Raw genomic sequence first — 25,923 nt, 5'->3', positions numbered from 1 at the left:
TTTCAGTTGCACCCCATCCGGGCAGGGGAGACACACTTCCTGATCCTGCCCCTTTCGACCCACCCACAGGACCTCCATTTTGGAGGGGTTGAGTTTCAAGCGACTCTTCCTGATCCATCCAGCCACTGCTTTCAAACAGCTGGCAAATGATTCTGGGGGGATATCCAGCTGGCTGTCCATCAAGAGATAGAGCTGGGTGTCATCCACATACTGGTGACACCTGGTATTCAGTGTTGAGGGCAGTTCTGCTCTCAGCCTCCCAGAAATCTCCAAGCCAGGAGAATGTGTATTCTTTTGTTTAATGACACATGAGAAAAACATCATTGTCTTGTAACAGGTCAGGCAACATTTCAGAGTGTTACTGTAGGAGGTCTTAGTTTTTGTGCACACAAATTGACACTAGGGATGATGCATCTGCACCACATTCCAAAGAGAGAACAACACCTCTAGCGACTCACATTCACATTTTTAATAAAGCATTCCTCTGTAGGGCAAAAATGGGGACAGTGGTTTACAGGAACAGAGCCCAGAGAACTGAGGCCACAAATAGTGATGGACAGCTGGAACAAATGACCATTCCCAATGCAGGGTTTGACCTATAAAATCCCATATCTTCTGATCTCGTCTTCCTGGGAAGGGAACTCACCAGCTGAGGCAGCTCTCATGTGGCAGGGATCTGCAGCCTCTGAGCCTCAGAGGGAAGTGGAAGGAGGAGGGGGTGGTTAGGGGTGGGGGACGGAAGACGATTGGCTGGTTGCTGGACAGAAGGCAAGCCAATTGGAAGAGGAGGCACTCAGGGGTGGGACAGCCGCCCTGAGTGGGTGTTAAGCGCTGAGTGGCACTTAAGCCATGAGACCAGCTCCTCCTCCAAGGCCTTACCAGAAAAATATTATGTGGAACTGATAGTTCTTGCCTTAAAAAGGGTTGTCCTAAGTCTGCTGCCGCTTGACAGCACTTTCAAACACCACCAACACCACCACTACAGTGGCGAGCTAGATGCCCTGGATACCCACAGAAGCAGCACAGATGTCAAAGCCCCCTCTTTTGGGTCACCCAAGCCCACCACACCCTACATTTTGTCTCTGAGCACATAGGTCCTGTGTCACCACCACAACTGATTGCCATGCAGTCTCCAAAGTCTGCCTGGCACTGCCTCTGCCCTGCAAATATATTATTTCACTCCAAATACATTATTTCAATATTGGCTTCAGGTTTAAGTGCATCCTTCCCACCCCTTCCTCCCTGCCCTGCCCCTTCCAAGGCAGACACTATTGGTATGCTTATCAGTTCCTTCCTTTCATCCTAGATTTTACATTTTGCTTATCTAATGACAGTGGGGAAGCGTCTCACACCCATGCAAAATGAATAAAGCACTCTTTGAACTGGATCTTGTTTTGAACTGGGTTTTCTTCAAAACATCCTCCCCATTATTTTGCTATGCTGTATATAAAGTCAGCCTGATTTGCACTTCAGTGTGCCTGATGAAGTGAGCCCTAACCAAGGAAAACCTATAATGGAATAAATTGTGTACATTTTATATTGTCCTGTTTTATACTGTCAAGATGCTGTCACTGTATTTGGGGAGGGAACTACATTAGGAAACCTAATCATCGTCATCATTATCATCGTAACATATAAAATGTGAATGGTACTTCTGATGACATGCCAGCCCTCTGATTAGCATTCGGGGGGGTGGGCACTCCCTACTGAGGGCCACTCAGGGGCTGGCAAGCTGTCGAAAAGCACCAGGGAGTCTCTGATTGGCCCTCACTGGGGCCCCACTGAGGGCCAGTCAGAGGTTCTTCCCCGCCCCTGCCCCAGTTCCCCTGAGAATGCATAGCCGGCCGGAGTTAAGTTGTGTGGCTCAGGATAACTGGCCAGCCTATACCACCATGCTCTGCCACACCTGCTCAGTTCACCCTGCTCTGCACCACCAAAGCTACCAGGCTGCCCCCTGAGTGCCAAAAGTCTGTACTGCCTATCCTGAGCCACAGCCACCAGGAAACCTCCTGTCGTCAGAAGTACCCAACCACAGAGGGGCCCCCCTTTACCCTTGATGCCCCTGGAGACACCTTTGTGTGGCCACCATGGTTTGCTGCTCACCCCATCCTGCTCTGCATCGGAAGGCATGAGAGGCTGCTGGCTGAGCACCTGCCACAGTCCTCTGAGGTCGCCTTCCAAAGCTCCTAAGCACTGCCTATGCCCAGCTCCCAAGCCTCCTCCCCATGGGAAGCCTTGCACCAGCCCTGTGCAAGGCTTACCATGGGGAGATAAAATGGTATAGCCAAAATAGTACAATTGAGTGATATGTGCAATCTTTCAATAACATACAAATATTACAAGATGGCCCTATTGTGATGTGCGGTCTGCAGTGGGCTCACAGAGGTTTGCTTTTAGCCACTACAGGGTTCAGATATGAACAATTCACCCTTTGTGTTGTTATCAATACCTTGGCTACTCCTTGGTTAATCTCCGGATCACTTTCTCCTAGGATTTTATGCTTCTCGTCTACACTTGTACATTTCAATTTTCTCCAATATTTAACTAGTGATCTAGGGCAGGGGTAGTCAACCTGTGGTCCTCCAGATGTCCATGGACTACAATTCCCATAAGCCCCTGCCAGCAAATGCTGGCCGGGGCTCATGGGAAATGTAGTCCATGAACATCTGGAGGACCACAGGTTGACTACCCCTGATCTAGGGCACTCCATCAATAGGCGATATAAAGTATCAGGTATATCACAGCCATGAAGACACAACCTTTCCACAAGGGAATGTTCAAAAGGTGGCCTCTGGATACACTGGAGGGAAAGATGTTTAGCCACGCCAGAATAAAGGCTCTTCTAAGAGAACAATCGTCCAATATTCCTGTGCTGAGCCTCACTGCCTGGCCGTACCTGCTTGGCGGTGCAGAGCTCACAACAGTGCTGGATGGAAGGCCAGTGCCATTGAGGCTCTTATGCACAGTCCACACCCAGATCACAACCCTCCTTGCTAGCAGGAGAGCTCTTGGTACCTGCCCCTTCCTGCTCTGCCTGCACAGTGACATGGGGGCAGAGGGCAATATAGCTCCTAAGTCCATCAGCCCAACTGCCAATCTCCCCTATCCTCCTCTGCATGGACCCTTTCGCCCTCCAGCCCTCTTATGACCCGTTTTGAGAAAGGCTTTGCTACTAGTCTTTTAATAAACCTAGTACATACTGCAAAAGCCTACAGCAGTTCTGGGGAAATACACTTTACCACCCCTGTTATGCAGTGATATAATTGGGTCCCAAACCATCTAACACAGTGGTTCTCAATCTGGGGGTCGGGACCCCTTTGGGGGTCGAAAGACCCTTTCACAGTGGTCATGGCACCATCCACACAACAGCCATACAGGGTTGTTCAAGACAAGAGCGTTTGTCTGTTTGGGGCAGCGGAAAAGACCGGCATGGTAGGACAAGAGGCAGAACTGAACTGAGAAACCCGGAGGGGGGAACAGTTTATTTTATTTATTTATTTGTTTGTTTGTTTGTTTGTTTGTTTATTTATTTATTTATATACCGCCCTCTCCGGAGGCTCAGGGCGGTTTACATAAGAACATAAGAACAGTACATGAAACAGTCTATAACATGTGAATAACCATACCATAATAATAATAGTTGTAACCATATAACAATATGACAGTATAAACAATGCAACAGTGGAACAGTGCAAACAGGTCCAGAGTATACTGGTGGAGTTCTGAGTTCTGAGGAGGGGGGAGGGGGGGAGCAGGGGTGCTTCAGTCGCTGTTGGTTATGCCTGGTCTCAATCAAATGCCTGGTGGAAGAGCTCCTTTTTGCAGGCCCTGCGGAACTGTTTAAGCTCCGTCAGGGCCCTGATCTCCTCCAGGAGCTCATTCCACCAGGTAGGGGCCAGGACAGAGAAGGTTCTGGCCCTGGTCGAGACCAGGCGGACTTCTTTAGGGCCAGGGACCCTTAGCTGGTTGGTAGCGGTGGAGTGCAGAGCTCTTTTGGGGGCATAGGCAGCGATCCCTCAGGTACACTGGGCCCTAATCACGTATGGCCTTGAAGGTAATTACCAAAACCTTTAGTCTGATCTGGAATTCAATTGGCAACCATTGCAGTTGGTGGAGAATGGGCTGGATGTGGGACCTCCACGATGTTGCAGTGAGAATCCTGGCCGTTGCATTTTGAACCGGCTGTAGTTTCCGAGTCAGGGCTAGGGGCAGGCCTGCTTAGACCGAGTTACAAAAGTCCAGTCTAGAGGTAACCGTCACATGGATCACTGTGGCTAGGTGTTCTGGGGCCAGGTAGGCGGCTAGTGGGTCTTCACGCCATTGGTCAGTTTCGGTTTAATTTCTGTGAAAGAACACTTGCATAATTTTATGGTTGGGGGTCACCACAGCATGAGGAACTGTATTAAAGGGTCGCAGCATTAGGAAGGTTGAGAACCACTGGAATAGAAGGACCACAAGCAAACCACTGGGAATATGAGTGTTATGTCTGCTTCCTCCAGAAGGTGTCACAAAATAAAAAGGAAAAATAATCCAGGTGATAAGCAATGGATTTATTTTACAAAGTCCCTATGCATTTCTCCATGGACGCTAAATGAGAACATGCACGTTTATTTGCTGTGGGCAGTTCCAGCACCAGGTGCATATTCTGATTCTCCCTGATGAAGCCGATGGGTTGAAATGTGTAGGGACTTAGTAGTAATATAAAACTACTTCTTATCACCTGGGCATTCCCCCCTTTTTGTTTTGTGCTGTATTACTGGGTGCAGCCCCCTGTTTTTCTTTCCCCCCCTAGGAAGTGTTCATAATGCCATTAGTAACTCGAGCATCTTTCTTTCCTCCTCAGCTGTATCTGCTGCTGAAAACGTTGGAAATAGAGGCAATAGGAGCCCACTGAGCACCATGCTGTCTCTCAGCGCTATGAAAGGTAAGGGATATTGTTAAGGGTTCCCCGTGTCCCTGAGCAGTAAGAAATCCAAGAGTAGTACAACAAGCGGGAAGATGACAGAGCTCTGGAGACTTGTGTGGGCTTCGCAGTACCTGTTTGCTTTAAAAAGTACATAAAGCAGAGCAATTTCTCCAGGGCTGAATCTGCACTGTATATTCTGTAGTGGATCCTGCTGAATCCAGACTGATTTGAACTCGGGTCTTCCCCTCCCCCATTGAAACAGGAAAGTGTTCTGCACATGGTTAAGGAAGCTCAGAAGGGGGGGGGGAGCCAAGTGCAGCAGGAGCCTCTTTCTTTCTTGAATAAGGGGGGGGGGAGAGGATTGCAGACAGGAGAGGAGGGAGAAAAAAAACCAAGAGGCAAAAACCCGGAGCTTAGGCAAATGGGCTTCGGGAGCTTCTGCTGAGAGAAGTTAGGGTTTCCCCTTTAAGACAAGTTAGGGCTTCCCCTTTAAGCCTTGAAACCAGGAACTGAAGCCCTGGCCAACCATGGCTTTTCTACCACGGAGTTCAGCAGCAAATTTGAAACAGGCAGAGCTCCGCATGCTTTCTTAATCTGATTCTTCAAATATTGAGGGTTATATCCACGCTAGGATATGGCAGGATAAAGGTAGGGTCACTCCGGATCAATCACGCTTGTTGCAGAGGGAAAATTTAAATCTCCCAAAATCAAAATGGAAATCGCATTCAGTGGAGATGGCAGGGACTGAATCGACCTGGGATTGGAATAAAAGCTCCGTGCAGATTCAGCCCAGCTCTTCCGATTTCTATGGAGAATTTGCCTCTAAGGAAATATTTAGGGTTGAGATAAATGTTTGTGCATTTGTAATGTCTGCCCTGACCTGGATAGCTCAGTCTAGGCTGATCTCATCATATCTTGGATAAATTAAGCAAGGTCAGCCCCAGTAACTATTTGGATGGGAGACCACTGAGAAAGGCTAGGGTTGTTAGGCAGAGGCAGGCAATGGCAAACGACCTCTCAACATCTCTAGCCTTGAAAACCTTGTGGCCGGTCACCATAAAGAAGTCATAAGTCAGCTGAGACTTGAGGACCCAAAATAATTTTTAAAATGCAATGATAATGTGAGGAAACCTCCAGGATTCTCAAAAGCAGAGCAAAACTGCCCTGTGTTGCAAGTTGTCCATCTCTGAGCCTGATCTCAGATTCCCCAGACTTTCTTTTTCACTCACTCACTTCACCCTTGCAGGAGAAAACATCTCCAGATCACCCTTGGCTATTCTGTGGGCAATCCTTTGACAGATAGCTCAAGATTACACTCCTTGTTCAAACTGCAGGTTCCTGCAGTTTTGCCTTGGAACCATGTGAAGGGGGCTTAATCCCCTTGGCTTCCCCTGAGATTCAATGTGAGAAATGGGTGCTTTTAAAGGATTTGTCTATTCTCTTTTAAAATATGAACAGTTGGGTGACAGGGGAAGCCAGTTTCAGTAGCAAAACCCAGCAAAAGTCAAAGGATTAAACCCTCCCTCCTTTTCCTATACAGCCCCAAGGCAAATTGAGGCAGCACAAGCCTGTAATTAGGGCCTCTGCAGAGCCTAACTCTGGCACCAACAACCAGGATTAGACATATTTTGTACTAAGGGAATCTAGATTTTGCCCTGATACAAGTGTGCCTGGGTGTAATTTGCCTAATTGCAATGGACTGCAATAACTGGGATTTTGGAACATTTTGAAAAGTGCAAGGGTAAGTGGAACACATCTGTCCAGGACGTGTATTAGAAGAAAAGTGTCCCCGGAGCTTAGGCAAATTGAAAATTCTAGCTAATGTTTGCTTGCAAACACATTATTAACATTCCAAATTATGGATGCTCTTGGGGGAAATCTCCCAAGGAGGTATTTGTACTGAGCTTGGCAAAATTGATATTTAACATGAGTTTAGAATCAATGCAACATTCCTGTTTTTAAATGGAATTTCCAGCATTCATTCATATCCTACCCTTCTTTGAAGGACCTCAGTGGGATAGTCCAGTTTTGTTCCTCACAGTAATCTGATGGAACCAGGTGGAGTTGAGAGAGAATAACCAGATTAAGGTAGTTCAATAAGCTTCATGGATTTGAGATCTCAACCATGATCTTCTGAGTCCTCATTCAGAATTCTTACGACTGCATCACACTGGAGGCCAGCAGGAGTGGCTGATGGAGACATAGTGTGGGAAGTGATGGATAGTCCCTCCCCACTGCCAGCCCACTTGGTGATGTTGGTACCTTACTGGTTCTGGAGTGGTGGGAAACGTTCCCCTGCCCCAGGAGGCTGCTGAGCTAACTCTCTGCAATGTGATCAATGTGATGTTCACTCTGAGCAAAGAAAAGGGTGATTCTCCAAGGGTGTGTGGTCAATCTATGATGGAAGTAGGACTTGACCCAAAGGCCAGAATGTAGGCTTCTCTCTCTCTGCTAATGCCAGAACTCAAGATTGTTCAGTGAAATTAAGAACAGTAGATTCAAGGTCCACAAAATGAAGTCACTTCTTCCCAAAAATGCAGAATTAGATTGTGGAATCTGCAGCCACCTGAAATGGTAATGATGGCCCCTGCCCTGGGTAGCATTAAAAGGATGTTGGACACATTCCTGTTTACCACCCACAACAGCTAAATGGAACCTCCTTAGAGTCAGTCTGCTGCGGAATAAACAGAGGCTGGGCAGTAAAAAGTGGGAGGGGATGGTCACTTGTGGACTTCCTGGCCTGACATGTAAACAAAATACAGGACTCCCAAGTACCTTTGGTATGATACAGCAGGGCTCTTGTTCTGTTACGATGCTTCCCAAGGCCAACAAATAGCTTGTTGTTGAACTAGCTGTCCACAATTTCTCCTTTGTCCCTTTGATAGATGGCACCATTGTGCCCAGCGAGGAAGACCGGAAAAAGATTCTCACCCAGATGAAAGTGAAGACAACCCTTAGAAACGACAAGAGCTGGATCCAGAAGAAATCCGAGGACGAGAAGAATCATAGTCCACTGTGAGTAGACGCAGACAGCGGCCTGCTCCATTCAACAGGATTCATACCCATGACCCTGGCTCTGTCTGCCACAGTGGGGTCTCTATCCATTGTGAAGCAGCCCATCTCCATCTCCTGCATCGCAAAGAAAAGGGACCAAACAGCATACCATGAATGGTGTGTAGTACCACAGTGCACAAACAGCCCTGCCAGCAAAGGAAAGCTGTGAGTGACCAGCCAATAACTCCTAGAAGTTATTGGCATGCCATCAACCACCTAAAGCAATGAAGACCGTTCTCTGAAAGCAGAGACACAGCTAGGAATATGGGCTCCCTCCTCACTCTCCTGTTCAGATTGTTCTTAGGGTCACATTAGATCTGCTGGCGATCACCAGTCATCTTGTCTGGGGCCCCCCACATGGTGTTCACGGGTACGTTTTCTGGCGTTCACTTGCTCCTTCCCAAACCCCAGAACCAGTTTTAACTTTTTACCTCATTTTAGCAGAAGAATCCACGGAGACATTACATTTGTGGCCACCGTGGGATCACCTGTCCAGAAATAGACTGATCCTTGGTTTGGAGCTTCCCAGCATTTTTATAGCAGCCGTTTTGTAACTGATCCAATCTCCCATGGTGGCCATTTTGTGGGTAGCACCCACTACTCTCTCTCAGAATTCTCAGTGTGCCCACAGACTCCATAAGATTGCGGACCCCAGCCCTCTATAGGCAAATCACAATAATCAAAGTGGTTTAACGCTTCCACCTGCACATGATTTTGCTAATCAAATTCACCCACCCTCCACATTGATGTTGTTGTTAGGTGCGAAGTCGTGTCCGACCCATCACGACCTCATGGACAATGATCCTCCAGGCCTTCCTGTCCTCTACCATTCCCCGGAGTCCATTTAAGTTTGCACCGACTGCTTCAGTGACTCCATCCAGCCACCTCGTTCTCTGTCGTCCCCTTCTTCTTTTGCCCTCGATCGCTCCCAGCATTAGGCTCTTCTCCAGGGAGTCCTTCCTTCTCATGAGGTGGCCAAAATATTTGAGTTTCATCTTCAGGATCTGGTCTTCTAAGGAGCAGTCAGGGCTGATCTCCTCTAGGACTGACTGGTTTGTTCGCCTTGCAGTCCAAGGGACTCGCAAAACTCTTCTCCAGCACCAGAGTTCAAAAGCCTCAATTCTCCACATTATTCTCCACAATTCTCCACCCCCCACACATTATTAACTTTTTAAAGGGGGGAAAAGAGAAGGTATTCATGTTTTACATTTGTAAGGATTATAACAGCATGAGAAATCCAGTTTTGATGTATAGACTTTATGTAGATAAAATGGTTGCATACTTCCCCATGCAACACCAATATGATTTGGATCGTGTCCTGGTATATATGGTGTGATTCTAGGAGCTCAGAGTAGGCTACATATTTATTCATTTCTACATTTTATCCCCACAACAACTCTGTGCGATGGGAGAGGCTGAGAGAGAATGATTGGCCCATGGCCACTGAATGAGTTTCGTGGCAGGACAGGGATTTGATACATGGTTTCCCAGGACGGACCAGAACCAATGGGATGAAATTAATGCAAAAGAAATTCCGTCTAAACATCCAGAAGAAGTTCCTGACAGTTAGATTAGTTTCTCAGTTGGCTTCCTTGGGAGGTGGTGGGTTCTCCATCTTTGGAAATTCTTAAAAAGAGGCTGGATAGCCATCTGACAGAGAGACTGATTCTGTGAAGGTTCAAGGGGTGGCATGTCACAGTGGATGAACGATAGGGATGTGAGTGTTCTGCATAGTGCAGGGGGTTGGACTAGATGACCCAGGAGGTCCCTTCCAACTCTATTATTCTATGGTTCTAGGTCCTACTTCAACACCTTATATTTGACACAACCCAATACATAGGTATAACTGTATTATAAAAGATGCTGGGAAGAGCTGCTCATAGAGCCTTCCAAGATGTTATCCATTATTACTCTTAGACTGAAGTTATCTTGACCATAGCCAGGTACAACCCTTCATGCCAAGTGGCTAACTCAAATCATGTTGGTCTCCAAACTTTCACGAACTCGCATGAACAAGGCTTGTTTACCAGAAATGTTGATGTCCAAAATTCAATAGGACCAAAGCATGTCTGACCAGGGTGGTAACTGTGATGACATCTTTCTTTTCTCTCTCTTCTATCCCCCTCCCCCACCCTAATTATCAGGCATTCACCATTAAGGAGCAGGAAGAGCAACGACAGATTGTCTGTCTCACCAAATGTTTCGCCTCTAAATCACAGGTGATTGTGGGCATCTTGTGTAACTCACCTCATTCATGAGGGGAAAGAATCTATCCATTTGGGATGCTAGATGTGGGGGGGGGGTGAAGGCAGATGTCTAGCAGTCCCCTAATCCTGTTGTTCGTTTGTTTCCTAAGAGTAGGGAGGCATCAAACAGTGGTCAAGATCTATGTTCCCTTTTCTAGAAGCAAAATCAGTACCAGAACGATGGTTTGCTCTGGGCCATTGAACTTTCTACTCTGTGCTCCTTAATTACATATTGTGAGGATTTTGGTTACTCAGAAAAGCGAACTCTTGGCGAATAGTCAATGATTTCTTTATTAAATAAGAAAGTACTCTCATCGAGGCATTGTCGAAACTGAGAAAGGTCTTAGCATATATTCCATGGGAATCCAACAAGAAGGGGGAAACATCAAACAGTTTTAACATGCAGATGGGAATCTGGCTTCAAGGAAGAAAGGAAAAGGAACGGAGCAAATGGGTTGCTTAGAGGTGAGAAAGAGGGGAGAGAGGAATGGAAATGCAGGTAAGAAAATCAGGATCATAAACTAAAGCAAAGGAGACAAGCTGACCCCCATCTTGTACAAAGGGATGAAACTCTACATATCCTAGTTACATAAACATCCTAAATCATGGCAGAAAGGTCTCAACTATAGTACTCTAATTTCACCTGCTCAGTTTCTTGGCAGGAATTCAAAAGGTGAGCTCTTCTCAGCACAGATGATGCCACACCCACTGGATTTCTGTCTTATTCAGCTGTCAGAGGCAGGAAAACCTTGCCATAGCCAATGGGGAAGGTTTCAGGGGATAGGCTGAGTGGAAGTCCCAAACCAGCCTGGGTGCTCAGATGTGAGCAGCCTTCACCTAGTCCTCGTACCCCATGGGAAACACCTTCCAGTCTACAAGAACCTGGAGTTTGCCTCTGTGGATCCTAGAGTCCAAGATTTGCTTGACCTTGTAGTGGATGTGCTCATCCATATATACCGGAATAGGGGTGTCAGGACCAGAATACCATTTGAAGCATGATCCAGCATGCTACAATGGAACACAGGATGGACATTTTTATACATTTTAGGTATAGAGAGCTCTACTGCTACCTCATTAATGTAACAAGAAACAGTAAATGGCTCCACAAATTGGGGTTCCAACTTGCGGGTTGGCTGTTTACAACAGAGGTGCTTGGTGGAGAGATATGCCTGATCCCCCACCTTCCAGGGGAACTCTGGACCGCACTTCCTGTCTGCGTCCAGAGCAGTCATGATGTTTGGCCAAGCTGTCTGGATGTGTGTAGCCCAAACTTTCAAGTCCAGAGAGCTTGATATCCCCCTTTGAATGTACCCCATTATTATAGGCAAACTCCACAAGTGGGATCAGGTCAACTCAATCGTTCTGTTGGTAGTTGACAAAGCACCGAAGATATTGCTCTAGAATCTGATTAACCCACTCAGTCTGTCCATTAGTTTCTGGGTGGTAGCCTGAGCTCAAGGCTTGTTCAATCCCCAGGGATGCCAGAAGCTCCCCTCAAAACTTGGCAAAGAACTGAGACCCTCTATCAGACAAAATTTGCTGAGGAATTCCATGCAATTTATAAACATGTTGCACAAACAAGGATGCCAAGGAACTAAATGAGCTTGTTTCAAAAACAAATCCACCACTACCTATATAACAGTCTTGCCCCGGCTTGGAGGGAGATCAGTGATGAAGTCCATGGAGACATCCCTCCAGGGGGTAGGCAGGGTCTCCAGAGGCCTGTGAAGCATACCCCCTGCCATCCTGGATGTGATGGCAATCTTGTACATAAGTCTCTACATCCTTGTGCAGGGACAACCACCAATAATTCCGCTTGACACAGCGCTATAGCATTCCCTTTCCATCATGCTTATCCTGTGATGCTTATCCTGCCGTCATGTTAATATCCTTATGATATTGCTCTCCTGTTCTCACAGGGCAGTCTTTGAGGAACTGTCTTCTCAAGCTGAACAACACTCCCCTGTAATAAACAAACCTTCCAAAAAGTAAGTTGCCATTTTCATTGCCAGAAATACACTACAGCTTAAAGAAAGAAAAGAACCCCCCTTATATCTAAAGTATTGTTCAGCTTTGCATATGTGTGCATTTTAGCCTGTGCTTACTGTTCTTCACTGCAGAGACCACTGCAATGAGTGCATTATTTTTCATGTCTTGATAAGCCAGTTGGCCAAAAGGTAATAAATCATTGCATGGCAAAGTGGATTTGTTTTCTGCCTCTGGCATTTGAAGAACCTTTACAGTGCCCTGCAGACTCTTCCTCCTATGGCAGTTTCCCCAGCTAGGCAATTAAAGTGTGTCTGGGATCCGTTTAAAGCTTTGCAGACAGACACACAAAGAGCAACCACACTTTATAGTAGTCTGTAGACAGGGTGGGGCAGAAGCCCTGCTGAAAGAGAAGTAAAGTTGTGTCTGTGTGATTAGCACATTTAACTTCTAAAACAGGGACAAATAATTGCAGCTGCTGTGCTTCAATACTGTCAAGAGGCAGCACATAGTCTATATAGAACAATCTAAAAGAGTTCGGTAATTCAGGGGTGCTAGGAATCTTGTACACGGCTTTTTTAAACAGTGGCAATACAAGCCCTCTTACTCTTCAGTACAAAGAGTTCGTGCACTTACAAAGTTCTTCCTACAAGTCCTGAGAATAAAATGTAAAGATTAAACTTTCTGAAAACAGTAGGAGGCATTTGGAGATGACACAAGTACTGTCCAATAGGAGCTTGTGAAATGTGAGTAGCCACTCTGTGGAACACTCACCATCATAGTGGAAAAGGTCTGCTTAAACACTTTGGAAACACAGTTGTCCTACAACCATGGTCCTTTCAGAACAAAGTCTGAGTCCAGTGGCACCTTTAAGACCAACAAAAGTTTATTCAAGGTATAAGCTTTTGCGGGCATGTGCGTGTGTGCATGCACACAAAAGATTATACCTTGAATAAAGCTTTGTTGGTCTTGAAGGTGCCACTGGACCCAAACTTTGGTCTGCTTCTACAGACCAGCATGGCTACCCAACTGAATCTGGATTCTTTCAGCAACTCAAAAGCTACTGTGGATTCATTTCTCCAAAGCTGGAGGTCTGGTGAAGTCCAAAGACTTGCTATGACATTCTAAGCAATTTATACCCTTCTAAGACTGCTGATGTAATCCCATTTTGGAAGGGGCTGTTAATGTCTCTGTTTTCTTTGTGTCCATTTGGGAAACCATTCATTTCTGTTTTCCATTCAGGTCCCACAACACAACAGCTCCTTCCGGTTATCTCATCAGGTAAACGTACCCAAACTGGAAGGGTAAGAAAGGGGTGACATCCTGCTTGTGATGGGAAAATGGCTCTTTTGCTTAATTTACTTTTTCTCTTCCTTGCAGAGGAGTTTTTACCAAAACTGTTGATAAGAGCGCTCCTTCCAATGGAGTCTCCAATGGGTCAATGCAAAGGTTAGTCTGGTTGGCAGGTCCCCGATAGTGAAAAACGTTTCCTATTTATGGACTTGTGTATCCCTATAACTGCTGGTTGGCCATCTTACTGCTCTTGTTCGAGTTGCAGAGGGCGGCCATGTTGTCTGCAGTAGAACAGCTAGGTTCAAATCGAGTAGCAGGTTAGAGACCCACAATATTTTTGGTATATAACTTTTGAGGGGCAGAGCTCGTGTCCGACATGCCAAAGCAGTGTTATCTGGCAAAGTGAACAAAGAGATCTTACAATCCCCGAAATCTTAAGAAAAGTACAAAGGACTGCGTCCTACCTTAGGCTGGAAAAGATTCGTCTAGCTAAAAAGCTTAGCTTAAGTGGCTCTTCTTACTTCCGTTGGAGACAGAGCCACTTAAGTAAATGGAAGCCTCCTTAGACCAGAGGGAAGTTTGAAACTTTGCTCCGTGCAGTGATGGAATGCAGACTGCTTCATCTGGTCTGGTCCGTAGATCAGTCGGTACCGGTCTGTGGCTCCTCCTCGTCCTCCTCCCCAGCTGCTGCCTCGGGGGCTGCCCTGCCACTCTGCCACCGGCTCACCTTTGGTGCTCTCCAGTGGCCACCATGGCTGAGGCTCCCCCTCAGTGTGGCACTGCACAGCTGCTGCTGGCAGCGCCCCCCAGCAGGCAGTGGGATGTCAGGGGTGCCGGCAGGAAAGCAAGTGGAGCAGGGGCTCAGGCGGTGGTGACGTCCCTCGGCAAAATACTACCCCCCCTCAGTAAAATTGTTAAGCATTGACCGGTCCCCGGTAATAAAAAGGTTGGGGACCACTGATCTAATGCATCTCTTAAGTGGGCTCTAGGTCACCAAAACATATACTAGAATCAATATTTGTCTTTTGGGTGTCACAAGACTCTTTTGCTTCTTTTTCAGAGGTGGCCAGGCTGTGGTTCTCCAGATGTCCATGGGCTACAGTTCCCATGAGCCCCTGTCCCTGTCTCTATGGTCATCTGGAGAGCGACAGTTTGGCCACCCCTGTTTTAGATTGTTCTGCTTGCTGCTGCAGACCATGGGTATTCTCTGGGACTAATCTTTCAAGGACGCCCAGACTCCTTTTGGCTTTTGGCTCAACAGAGAAATACACCTACCCTTCCTGGAATTTGCACAGGTCTCTCAAGTTTCCAGTTCACCCTCCTCCAAAGAGAACCAACCCAGGTAGAACAGCTAGATTTGAATCTGGGAGCACCTCAGAGCCCGAGAAAATCTTTGAGGTATAAGCTTTTGAGAGTCAACATTCTTTGTATCTGATGAAGGGAGCTTTGATTCGAAAAAGCTTATGTCACCAAAATCTTGTTGTTTTAGGGTTGCCAACCTACAGGCTATAGAGATCAATTCACCTGGAAAAAATAGATGTTTTGGGAAGTAGGCTTTATAGCTGTATACAGTCGCTTTCCCTTTCCTCTCCCCACAACAGACACCCTGTGGGGTGGGTGAGGCTGAGAAAGCCCTGATATTCCTGCTTGGTCAGAACAGTTTTCTCAGTGCCGTGGCGAGCCCAAGGTCACCCAGCTGGCTGCATGTGGGGGAGCGCAGAATCGAACCTGGCATGCCAGATTAGAAGTCCGCACTCCTAACCACTACACCAAACTTCCCCCATGAGATGGGGGAAGTAGGGCAGTGTGTCACACTATGATCCAAACCTCGGTTCTCCAAAACAGCAACCCATCCAAATCCCTTGCTACATGATGGATCTCACTTTAGACAAATAAGCAGTGTTGATGGTCCAAGTTTCTGATGACCTTTGGGGATTTCTGCTTTCAGTACCAAGAGTGCCAGCTCTGCTCCTGGGTACAGGATGTCAACTGAAGATTATAAGAGACTGTGAGTATGCTGAGAGTGGTTTCCCTCCCCTTAATAAAGAAGCCTTGATCTTCCTGGGCCCAAACAGGCACATGCCAGAGCCCTCAAATTGCTCTTTATAATCCTCTGAGTTCAAAGTGCAGTCTGAGGACCTGACTTAAAATTTGATCAGAGAAAAAGGGGAGAGACATGCCTCAAGCATAGTAGATATAATTCTCCTTTAAACAGCTCTCATGACATCCCCAAGTTGTTAAATACAGCTTCATATAACCCGGGGACCTTTGTGGTATAATAGTGTTTGATCCAGAAGTTGGGTTGGGATCCAGAAGACCCAGGTTCAAATTCTCCCACTGTCATGGAGATTGCTGAAGGATGACCTTTGGCTGTTCTTCCTCGCCCAGCATCACCAATCTCACAGGGTTGTTGTGAAGGGAAAATGGAGAAGGGAGAAGATAGTCCTCAAATCTCTTAATATATGGGACAGGAGACTGAAATTAATCAGTGATTATACCAGCATTCAGATGCAATAACAAATGCTTTTTCATTACAAGAATGAGCCTCAGTCTAGTGTGCTTCTTCCTCTTCCATTCCTGCCTTCTCTCTTATGTAGTTTGGGGACTGAACACTTCTGGGTTCTCTACACACCATAGTTTGCTATCACAACCAAACCAAAATTTGTTTCCTTACTGCAAACTAGGATTAAGCTACAGCAGGGGTAGTCAAACTGTGGCCCGCCAGATGTCCATTGACTACAATTCCCATGAGCCCACCCCTGCTCTAGCCCCTGACCACAGAGGCATCATTTGTTTGCAGCTGTAATGGCTCTATACAAGCAAATGCTGGCAGGGGCTCATGGGAATTGTAGTCCATGGACATCTGGAGGGCCACAGTTTGACTACCCCTGAGCTATAGTTTAATCTTGGTTTGTAGGCAATGGTTTGATCCTGGTCTGAAATCTTGAATTGTAGCAGACAAACCATAATTTGGGGTTCAGGTGCCATGAAAAGTTCCGGTTTGTTACAAGTGCAGGGGAAGGGGAAGCACCAGCCTAAAGAAGAAAAGGGAGAAAAAAGAATGTTGCAGTGGTAATTTTTAAATTATTATTATTATTATTCACTCAAAAATCCCAGAACCCCAGAGTCTTCACTTGCTGAAAGGAAGCAAAAGTTGGAGTGAGAGAGGTTGAGGACTCTCAAGGCATGTTGTCATAACAGCAAACTGCAGTTGTTGTCTGAATGCAGCCAATGGTTGGCTTCTCACCTGAGGTCAGATTTGAACCAGGGATGCTGGAATTCCCTATCTCAGGAGATCACATGGCAGTTAAAGAACCATTTGGGTGCCTGAAAGAGCTGCTGTTGATGAAAGAGAAATTGTAGTGGGGGGGACCGGTTAGCGCAGGGGTAGTCAAACTGTGGCCCTCCAGATGTCCATGGACTACAATTCCTAGGAGCCCCCTGCCAGCGAATGCTGGCAGGGGGCTCCTGGGAATTGTAGTCCATGGACATCTGGAGGGCCACAGTTTGACTACCCCTGTTACACACTCTCCCCAATATTGGAGACTGCATGGCAATCAGTTGTGATGGTGACACAGGACCTATGTGCTCAGAGACATGATCCCTCTAAATCAGGGGTAGAAACTACGGCCCTCCAGATGTCCATGGACTACAATTCCCAGGAGCCCCCTGCCAGCATTCGCTGGCAGGGGGCTCCTGGGAATTGTAGTCCATGGACATCTGGAGGGCCACAGTTTGACTACCCCTGGGTTAGCGGAACATGTATAAGCTGGTTATCAGCTGCTAACTTCAGCCTGATCTTGCTTTCCTCAGGAAATGTCAATGTTAATACTTGTAGCTCTTGAATGTGCTCTCCTTGCCATGCTTTGTTCCCTCTGACTGGTTTTGGGACTACTGTAGAGATAAGATGCTTAGCCTTGATAGGTCCCCCAAGTTGATAGGTCCTCAGCGGGCACAAATCTGATGGTCGTGCCCAGTCCCTGGGAGGCGGGTCTGGCTTCAACCAGGGCCAAGGGCCTTTTCGGTCCTGGCCCCTACTTGGTGGAATGAGCTTCCGGAAGAGCTAAGGGCCCTGCGGGATTTACCAGCTTTCCGCAGGGCCTGCAAGATGGAGATCTTCCGCCAGGTTGAGGCCGGAACCTGGACAGTTGAGCCCGGAGCCTGGACAGTATGGTTGAAGCCGGAGCCTGGACAGTAGATCGGGACCCCCCCCCCCCGCACACACCAGGGTTACACTGGCGGTCGCTACCCCTTCCCCTTGGTTGGGTCAAGTTGTATTTTTTCACTGCCACTTAGACCAGGTGGGTTGCTTGATTGGGCTTGTTATTTTATGAGGATTTTATTGTATTAGGGGTTTTATGCATTTTTTACTATATGTAACCTGCCGCAAGCCTTGCGGGAATGGCGGGCTATAAGTCCAAATAACAAATAACAAATAACAAATAATAATTGATCTGCCTCTCCTTCCCTGTCTTTGCTCCAGAGCTCCCTACAATGTCAAGCGGGACACCGTGCCAAATAATTTGGATCCCCCTGTTTCTCCAATTGAGCAACAAAAAAGGTATCTGGTCATAGTCACTGCCCCTGTGCTGTGTCTGAATCATTAACTTTATCAAATACTAGCAAGAAAGCCCATTGCAACCAGGAATGCAATGGGCGCTAGGACCCAGGGGACACCAGGAGGTGTTTTTTTTTCTGCTGCGTGGAGCTGTGAAAGGCTCCGACAGGGTTTTTTTGTTTTCTGCTGCTTGGAGCTGGGAAAGGCTCCTACAGGGTTTTGTTTTCTGCTGCTTGGATCTGCGAAAGGCTCCTTCCGGGGTTTTTTTTCTGCTGCTTGGATCTGTGAAAGGCTCCTGCAGGGTTTTTTTTTTCTGCTAGCTCTCGTGGGCGTGCCGGCTTGGAGCTCCTACAGGGAGCTGCTGCTTGGAGCTGGGAAAGGCTCCTTCAGGGTTTTGTTTTCTGCTGCTTGGATCTGCGAAAGGCTCCTACAGGGTTTTTTGTTCTGCTGCTTGGATCTGTGAAAGGCTCCTGCAGGGTTTTTTTTTTCTGCTAGCTCTCGTGGGCGTGCCGGCTTGGAGCTCCTACAGGGGTTTTTTTTCCTGCTGCTTGGAGCTGGGAAAGGCTCCTTCAGGGTTTTGTTTTCTGCTGCTTGGATCTGCGAAAGGCTCCTACAGGGTTTTTTTTTCTGCTGCTTGGAGCTGTGAAAGGCTCCTTCCGGGGTTTTTTTTCTGCTGCTTGGAGCTGTGAAAGGCTCCTGCAGGGTTTTTTTTTTCTGCTGCCTCTCGTCGGCGCGGCGGCTTGGAGCTCCTACAGGGGTTTTTTTTTTTTTTCTGCTGCCTCTCGTCGCGCTAGCGGCGAAAGGCTCCTCCGGGGGTGTTTTTTTTTTTTCTGCTGCCTCTCGTCGGCGCGGCGGCTTGGAGCTCCGACAGGGGTTTTTTTTTCTGCTGCCTCTCGTCGCGCTAGCGGCGAAAGGCTCCTCCGGGGGTGTTTTTTTTTTTTCTGCAGCTTCTCGGCGGCTGGAGTCTTGTGTTGTGTTTGCGGCGGGGGCTTCCTTGGGGCCGGCCTGACGCGGTGAGAGACGCTTCGCGCCTCTCACCACGTCAGGCCGGGAGCAACTGCGAGCCGCGCTGAGCGCGGCTCGCAGTTGCTGGGGCTGGGAATCGGAGGGACCAATCGGCAGGCGCTTCGCGCCTGCCGTTTGGTCCCTCCGGTTGTCTGTCATGAGGAAGGGTCCAATCCGGACCCTTCCTCATCCCGGACACATCCCGCCCCAGAACCCCTTACTGTTTTATTTAGTCCGTGGCGCCCGCGGCGCCACGGGCGGTGTACAGATGGCGCCCGCGGCGCCACGGGCGGTGTACAGATGGTTGAAAGTTGCTCTTCCCCCCATGCTCTTTCCACATTGATGCTTTAAGGCAACCAGGGTGGGGTAGAAAGTATCATGAACACAATGCTTCTACAGTTCTGAATCCCAGATCTGGGCTGTACCAATCCAAAGTGTGGGTGGGGGCTCGTGGGATGAAATGTCCCATCATGTTAATGTCATTTCCCCCATTTAGAAGTCTAAGTGGTGAGGATAAGGACTGCAGCCCAGCTACATTTTATTTGTTTATTTATTACATTTATATACCGCCTTCCCCTGAGGCTCATGAACTAAGGTTGCCAGCTCTGGGTGAAGAAATACCTGGAGATTTGGGGGTGGAGCCTGGGGAGGGCAAGGACATCAGCAAGGCCCCATGCCATAGAGTACACCCTCCAAAGCAGCCATTTTCTCCAGGGGAATTGATCTCTGTCATCTGGAGAGAAATTGTAATAGAAGGAGCTCTCCAGGCACTCCCTGGAAGTTGGCAACCAAGCTGACCAGCCTAAGAGCAGTGGCATAACAGTTTAACAATAAATAATAACAGGGGTAGTCAAACTGCAGCCCTCCAGATGTCCATGGACTACAATTCCTATGAGCCCCTGCCAGCGTTCGCTGGCAGTGGCTCATGGGAATTGTAGTCCATGGACATCTGGAGGGCCGCAGTTTGACTACCCCTGAATAATAATAATAAAATAACTGTGAACCTTCACACAAACAGTGAAAATATACAGTTCATGCACATAGTTGAAGGGGTGAACGAGGCAGGGTTGGGGCCTATAATTTTTTGATTACGTGTCTGCCCCATTCATATATTAAGTGGAGCCTGATTTGTACAGTGAAAGGGTGTGGGGTGAGTGGAACTTAACTTCCTTTGTTACCTACCTTATCACCTTAGGGGTATGTGTGTATGTGAGACCTAGGAGGGTACGGGATCAATGGGCCTATGAGGGAGGGAAGCTGAATGAGCCAGTCTTCTTCCCAGGGCATTCTCTCCCCCTGTGCACAGTTCCCCACATACGTGCAAACTACACATGCTTGGAAATCTGTCCCCAGGAACACTGCTTTTTGAAGGTTCCTGATCATGGGGACTGAGTCTACACCCGTTAGGATTGCCAGGTCCCTCATGGCGAGTGGTATAGTGGTTAAGAGTCACAGCTTCTAATCTGGAGAGCAGGGTTTGATTCCCTGCTCCTCCACATGCAGCCAGCTGGGTGGCACTAGGGTTGTACACAGTGACGCAGAATCAGCCATGATCAACGGGCAGCTCCTCTCATTTTTAGCATTTCTTCTTACTTGCAAAATGGAGACATTCCAACATTGAGCTAATATACCCAACCCAAATAGGGAAGGCCGACGTATGAATAAAGCAATACAGCTTCCTGCCTCAGCTAGTTTGGCCTAGCTGGTGCTCTGGTGTTGGAAGCCAGAGGCCAAATTTCCTTTCTATAACCTCCCTTTCCCCTTCCCTCGCAGGACTGAGGCTGCCAGCAGCGTGCTCAGGCAAACAGCCCACAAGGAACGTTCCTACGTCCTTTCAGCTGCAAAGAAAAGCAACGGGTAAGTTTGAGAGGTGGAAAGAAGCAAAGCCAAGAACAATAAGAGCTGCAGCTTGAAGGCCTAATCCAATTGAAAACCAGCCGTGGCAGCTGTTGTGCTGAATATAGCGGGGATTAAGTAGCCTTCTGTTTTGATCCTGAGTTAGGGCTTCCTCTTTCCCTCTAATCCTGTCCAGGAGGTATTTTGCACTGAGTCAAATAAAAAACAACCAGTTTCGACCGCTTTATTATACTACAATCATTGTTCTGCATTGAAAAACTACGCTGCAATGCTTTCTGCAATTCATAGCCCTGCCCCCTGTAGTTTTGCCAACTCCATTTGCTAGACTCGTATTAGTAACTCAGTGACATGCTTTGTTCTCTAATGCAATCACTAATCTGCATAACCAAGGAAGCTCTGCATGACTAATAGAGCGCCGGAGACAAGCAGAAATAAATCGGCTTTTAGAGACACTGTAAGCAAAAAGACACGGTTGACCATGCAGAGCAAAATCAGTTTTGTGGAGTAAATTCACTCTCCTGTGCAGAGATCAGAAAAACCACGATGTTTTTAGTGAGTTTTCATCAGCTTTTCCATCGTGCAAAAGAGGCCCAGGTATAAAAGGCATGTTGCAAAGGGTTGCCAACTCCAGGTCACTATATTACTGGTGGTTTAGGAATGGAGTCTGGGGAGAGAGCTCAGCAAGGATGTGATGCCACAGAACCCACAGTCTGAAGCTGTCACTTTCTCCATAGGATCTAAACTCTGTTGTCTGGGGACCTCTTGAAATCCTGGGAAAACTCCAGTCGGGATGCCAGCCTCCAGGTGGGACCTGGGGATCCTCCAGAATTACATCTCATCTCCCGACTACAGAGATCAGTCCCTCTGGAGATAAACAGATGTGCTTTGGAGGGTAAACTCTATGACCTCATATTCCATTGAGGTCTCTATCCTCTCCAAGCTCCCAAATTTCCAGGAGCTTCCCAGCCTGGATTTGACATCCTACCCCCTCAGTCCCCCACCCAGACAGGGATCTCGATGGGGTATGATGCCAAACCACCCTCCCTCCAAAGCTTCCATTTTTCTCCAGAGGAAATGATCTCTGTAGTCTGCAGATGAGTTGTGATTCCAGAGGAACCCAGTCACACCTGGAGGCTGGCATCCCTAGAACCTGGGAACAGAGGAGGCTGTGCTTTGTTTGTGGTTCTGTTTTCACTTGACTGGCCAATTCTAGAAGGTGGTGCTGGGTTGTTGTTGTTTTTTTCTTTTCTAAATTCCACCTGCTCCTTTACGGTACAGCAGGGGTAGTCAACCTGTGGTCCTCCAGATGTTCATGGACTACAATTCCCATGAGCCCCTGCCAGCAAACGCTGGCAGGGGCTCATGGGAATTGTAGTCCATGAACATCTGGAGGACCACAGGTTGACTACCCCTGCGGTACAGCTTTCCCAGTGTTCCAGCACCTGGTCCAGTTTGGGCCTGACGATGGCTGATTCCAGCCTGGGCATCACTAGAGACGATATTAAGTAAAACCCAGCACTTTGGAATATCTGATCAAGGCTCTTCCATGTCTCGGTCATCTGAATGCCAAGGCCTCCCTAGGAAGTGTGAATCTTTGAAAGGATATTCTGATATAAACTTGTCCTGTTTATGTCACTTCACACAATTTCGTACTCGTACTTTGCAGAAGTGCAGCTCGAGAAGCACCATCTTTCATGGCCAAGAGGTGAGTGAGGCCATGGTCCTAGTGCCCCTCCTGTCGCGCACCCAGGGCGAGGATGGATATTCTCTGCTCTTTCCAAATCGGCATCAATGAAAGGATGAAAGAAAGGCAGACTTTGACCGTTTACACACTGGAGGTTTCGTGCCAGGCTGCAGGCTGGAGTTTTAGTCGTAGCAAATTGCCCCACCTCTTCCTGCACACACATGGGGGAGCATTTGGCCTGGTGCACCTCATCTGCCCCTGATTTGTGCTCCTGTATGGGAGCTGAAGCAGTGAAGTTCCCAGTGTGTCTCTAGGAGGCTGCCTCTAGGAGGCTGCAGGACCCTGGACAAGTGTGCACTGCGTACATTTAGATTTGAAAAAGGTTCCGGAAACGTTACGACACACATGTCAAAAACTCTGGGAAATGTAGCCTCAGATTCTTCTGTTGGTCTGCAGCCGCAGAACAAAGTTTGACTCCAGTGGCACCTTTATGACCAACAACGTTTTATTCAAGATATATAAGCTTTTCTGCGCATTTCGTCAGATTTGTACCTGATGAAGTGTGCATGCACAGAAAGTTTAAATCTTGAATGAAACCCAGTTGATCTTAAAGGTGCCACTGGAGTCAAAGTTTGCTCTCATGAGGATGTTTAGATCAGATACTTCTTTCATTTCTTAGCCTTACAGAAGACTATAATCCCTAGAGTTCCGTGGCTGAAAGACACGATGGTTGAACAGGCATTTGTATGGAGGAAGGGGGGAAGAGACAGCCTGTTTCACGAGGTTGAGCCATAATTATATTGGGATATTTGGTTAATAAAGCAGAGCTTTGCCTAGTCATAAAAACATGATACTGAGGGCAGTAAATAAATATCCCAAGAAGTACCCTCTATACTCGTATATAAGCCGACCCGCATATAAACTGAGGCACCTAATTTTACCACAAAATCTGGGCAAACATATTGACTCGCATATAAGCCGAGGGTGGGAAATGCTCCATCATCACAGGTTCTCCCATCCATTGAAGGCAAAAGGAAAAAAAGATCAGATTCCCTCAGTCAAACCATTGATGTCCTACAAGCTGCCAGAGCAAGCTCGGCTTGCAGTACACATTTGCAAAAAGCAATTCAACGATTGGCAGGCTGGAACAGGCTTTTAGTTCAGTTAAGCCGAGGAGGGCTTTTTCAGTGTGAAAAAAGGTGCTGAAAAACTAGGCTTATACACGAGTATATAGGGTATATTGCAAAAGTAGACCCAGTTCACATCCAGGCTGCAGTCAAAAGGAGAGAAAGAGTCCTAATCTAAAGAGTCCTTTCCCCATCACAAATGGTCAACTTGTCTGGGCATCACATATGTGGGGACGTGAGGGCATCAACCCTACAGGAGTGACCTGTAGAGATGTATGACTCAGTGAAAAGATAGGTGGAGAGAGAGAGAGGGCAAATAGAAAGAGGAGGGGGTCAGCGGGCAGCTCCCAGGTTAAGATAAATAGAGCGACCCCATTCAAGGAGGAAACACCTGGATACAAAGTGAAGCAGCCCCCCACTCCAATTTAGCATGATTTCCTCACTCCAACAAATAAAGTGAAATTCCTCAGAATGGATCCTGTGCCTAGAATGAGCACCAGATTTTGCTGAAAGGGGATAGATGGAGTAGATTGCCAACTTTCGTTTGGGAAACTCCAGGAGATATGTGGGTGAGCGCATGGGAAGATCAGAGTTTGGGGAAGGGCAGGAGCTCAGTGGGGATGTGACATCATGGAGTTTACCCTCCCCAGGTGCTATTTCATCTAGGGAAATTGATCTCTGTAGCTTGGTAGGGGTGGTCTAAGGCAGGGGTAGTCAACCTGTGGTCCTCCAGATGTTCATGGACTACAATTCCCAGGAGCCCCTGCCAGCAAACGCTCATGGGAAGTGTAGTCCATGAATATCTGGAGGACCACAGGTTGACTACCCCTGGTCTAAGGGATTCTGAGGCCTTGAGCAAAAATCTAGCCTGGGACTCCAGAATCTTTGCCCACATCTTGGTGTCTGCCCCCACCAGGGTCAAGGGAGTGGTATCTGTAAGGGAGGCAGGAACTACAGCTGGCACTAGAAGCCAGCTGTGTGATCCCTGAAGAGGCAGGTACAGGTGGCAGCAGGATCTTGCTCTTCTTTTTTCCCCTCCCTTCTTTTGAGGGGCTTGGCGAGGGTCCCCTAAGCATAGGACCTGAAGCAGCTGCCCCCTTGTCCATTGGTTAGTATTGCTCCTGTAGTCAGCAGCCCAACTATAATTCTGGCAGAATATAAGGCCTCACCTGGAGCTTACCTCCCCAAGAGGAGGCACAGAACTATCTGCCACAGATGCAGTGTATCTCATACCATGAAAAAGAAATGAGGCTGGGAAATAAGGCTATCCATAAATGGACATTTTTGGTTTTTTTTTTTAAGGGTTGAGATCGAAGATGATACTGGGCCCCGCTCCAGAAGTCAGACAGTGCCAGCTTCATCATGGATCAACAGCCGTGGGAAAAGGTAACATTCCTCTGTAGACATTAGACATGTAGGTGTGACTTGTAAGTCAGGCTTTGCATGTGGCCGCACTACTTAAAGATGGCAGCCCTGAGATGAGGAGAAGAAATGCTGGGGGGGGGGGGTGTACCCGATGTTTGAGTACATGAAGGAGTCTCAGAGTGACTCACAGTTGCTTACCTTTCCTCACAATCATTCACCTTTACATTCACTGACCCACAACAGGCACCCTGTGAAGTGGGTGAGACTCTGAGAGAACTGCAACTGGCCCAAGGTCACCCAGCTGGCTGCATGTGGAGGAGTCGTGGGGGAATCAAACTTGGCTCTCCAGATTAGTGTCTGCCAGCTGGCTCTGGCTCCCTGTTCTTTCCAAAGAGAAAGTGGGAGCCTGCAGTGCACGGGTCCCATTTCAACAGAAGAAGAAGAAGGAGAAGGAGAAGAAGAAGAAGAAGAAGAAAAGAAGAAGAAGAAGAAGAAGAAGAAGAAGAAGAAGAAGAAGAAGAAGAAGAAGAAGAGTTGGTTCTTATATGCCACTTTTCCCTACCCGAAGGAGGCTCAAAGCGGCTTACAGTCGCCTTCCCATTCCTCTCCCCACAACAGACACCCTGTGGGGTGGGTGAGGCTGAGAGAGCCCTGATATCACTGCTTGGTCAGAACAGCTTTATCAGTGCCGTGGTGAGCCCAAGGTCACCCAGCTGGCTGCATGTGGGGGAGTGCAGAATCGAACCTGGCATGCCAGATTAGAAGTCTGCACTCCTAACCACTACACCAAACTGGCTCTCAGCAACATATCATAGTATATGGTTAATACCAAAGAGAGGATA

At 47.6% G+C, this 25,923-nt stretch overlaps 1 protein-coding gene across 15 annotated transcripts in view; it reads left to right on the top strand.

The window, feature by feature from the left end:
• Positions 1 to 25,923, top strand: part of ZNF185 (zinc finger protein 185 with LIM domain) — an 87,600-nt gene that overhangs the window by 22,021 nt on the left and 39,656 nt on the right. For 13 of the 15 annotated variants that reach the window (XR_013226375.1, XM_077308950.1, XM_077308944.1 and 10 more), the window contains exons 2-12: positions 4,844 to 4,924; positions 7,792 to 7,921; positions 10,105 to 10,179; positions 12,126 to 12,194; positions 13,435 to 13,473; positions 13,573 to 13,641; positions 15,434 to 15,493; positions 17,969 to 18,046; positions 20,822 to 20,905; positions 22,572 to 22,610; positions 25,019 to 25,102. Coding sequence is in view for 14 of the 15 variants with exons in the window: in XM_077308950.1 (XP_077165065.1) it covers positions 4,900 to 4,924; positions 7,792 to 7,921; positions 10,105 to 10,179; positions 12,126 to 12,194; positions 13,435 to 13,473; positions 13,573 to 13,641; positions 15,434 to 15,493; positions 17,969 to 18,046; positions 20,822 to 20,905; positions 22,572 to 22,610; positions 25,019 to 25,102 (752 nt within the window). In the remaining variant the exon portion in view is untranslated. The remainder of the gene's footprint in view (positions 1 to 4,843; positions 4,925 to 7,791; positions 7,922 to 10,104; positions 10,180 to 12,125; positions 12,195 to 13,434; positions 13,474 to 13,572; positions 13,642 to 15,433; positions 15,494 to 17,968; positions 18,047 to 20,821; positions 20,906 to 22,571; positions 22,611 to 25,018; positions 25,103 to 25,923) is intronic. The other 2 variants (XM_077308949.1, XM_077308943.1) reach the window with 1 other exon arrangement.

This window comes from Paroedura picta, chromosome 13, assembly GCF_049243985.1.
Source record: "Paroedura picta isolate Pp20150507F chromosome 13, Ppicta_v3.0, whole genome shotgun sequence".
Lineage (NCBI taxonomy): Eukaryota > Metazoa > Chordata > Lepidosauria > Squamata > Gekkonidae > Paroedura > Paroedura picta.
The sequence above is the reverse complement of the archived record's forward strand: the minus strand, read 5'-3'. Positions and strand labels throughout refer to the sequence as shown.